The sequence below is a fragment of the Bison bison genome, unplaced genomic scaffold (assembly GCF_000754665.1).
Source record: "Bison bison bison isolate TAMUID 2011002044 unplaced genomic scaffold, Bison_UMD1.0 scf7180017864524, whole genome shotgun sequence".
Classification (NCBI taxonomy): Eukaryota; Metazoa; Chordata; class Mammalia; order Artiodactyla; family Bovidae; genus Bison; species Bison bison.
Genome location: NW_011495075.1, coordinates 149,863 through 150,361, shown reverse-complemented (window position 1 = coordinate 150,361; position 499 = coordinate 149,863). Strand labels below are relative to the sequence as shown.

Genomic DNA, 499 nt, shown 5'->3' with positions numbered 1-499 from the left:
GGTGCAGAGGACTGGCCTGCTGCCACCGTGGCTGCTGGGGTGAGCCGGCCTGCGGGGGCTCCAGGCCGCCTGTCTTCCTGCGTGACTCACCCCCTGCTCTGTCCAGGTGAGGACCCCCAGCATGGAGGCTGAGCCCGAGGCCCCCTCGCCGACACGGGCCTCACCCACCTTCAGCAGCGCCCTGCAGCGCTCCAGCCCCCGCACCATCTCCTTCAGGGTGAGCCTGGCTGCCGTGGGCCCCTCACTGCAGGGCTCGGGGCAGTGGGGAGGTAGGCAGGAGGCACCCTGAGAAGATCTGGGGGCATCAAGGGGGGTGTCTCTTGACCTGGCTTAATGGGAGGGGCTGTGCCCCAGGCCCGAGGTGGGCCTTTTGTGGGGGTGTGGCTGGGGTCTGTGCAGAGGAGGGTGGGGGCGAGACCCCAGGGCGGGCTGCGTTCTGAGAGCTGAGTCCTCCCTTGTGGAGGCCGTGGCTGCCACGGACCCCGCTCACGGGCACCTT

At 70.1% G+C, this 499-nt stretch overlaps 1 protein-coding gene across 1 annotated transcript in view; it reads left to right on the top strand.

Annotated features, from left to right (window-relative positions):
- LAD1 (ladinin 1) overlaps positions 1–499 on the top strand; it is a 21,562-nt gene that overhangs the window by 6,203 nt on the left and 14,860 nt on the right. The window contains exons 5-6 of the mRNA XM_010831107.1: positions 107–269; positions 355–361. Coding sequence (XP_010829409.1) covers positions 107–269; positions 355–361 — 170 coding nt within the window. The remainder of the gene's footprint in view (positions 1–106; positions 270–354; positions 362–499) is intronic.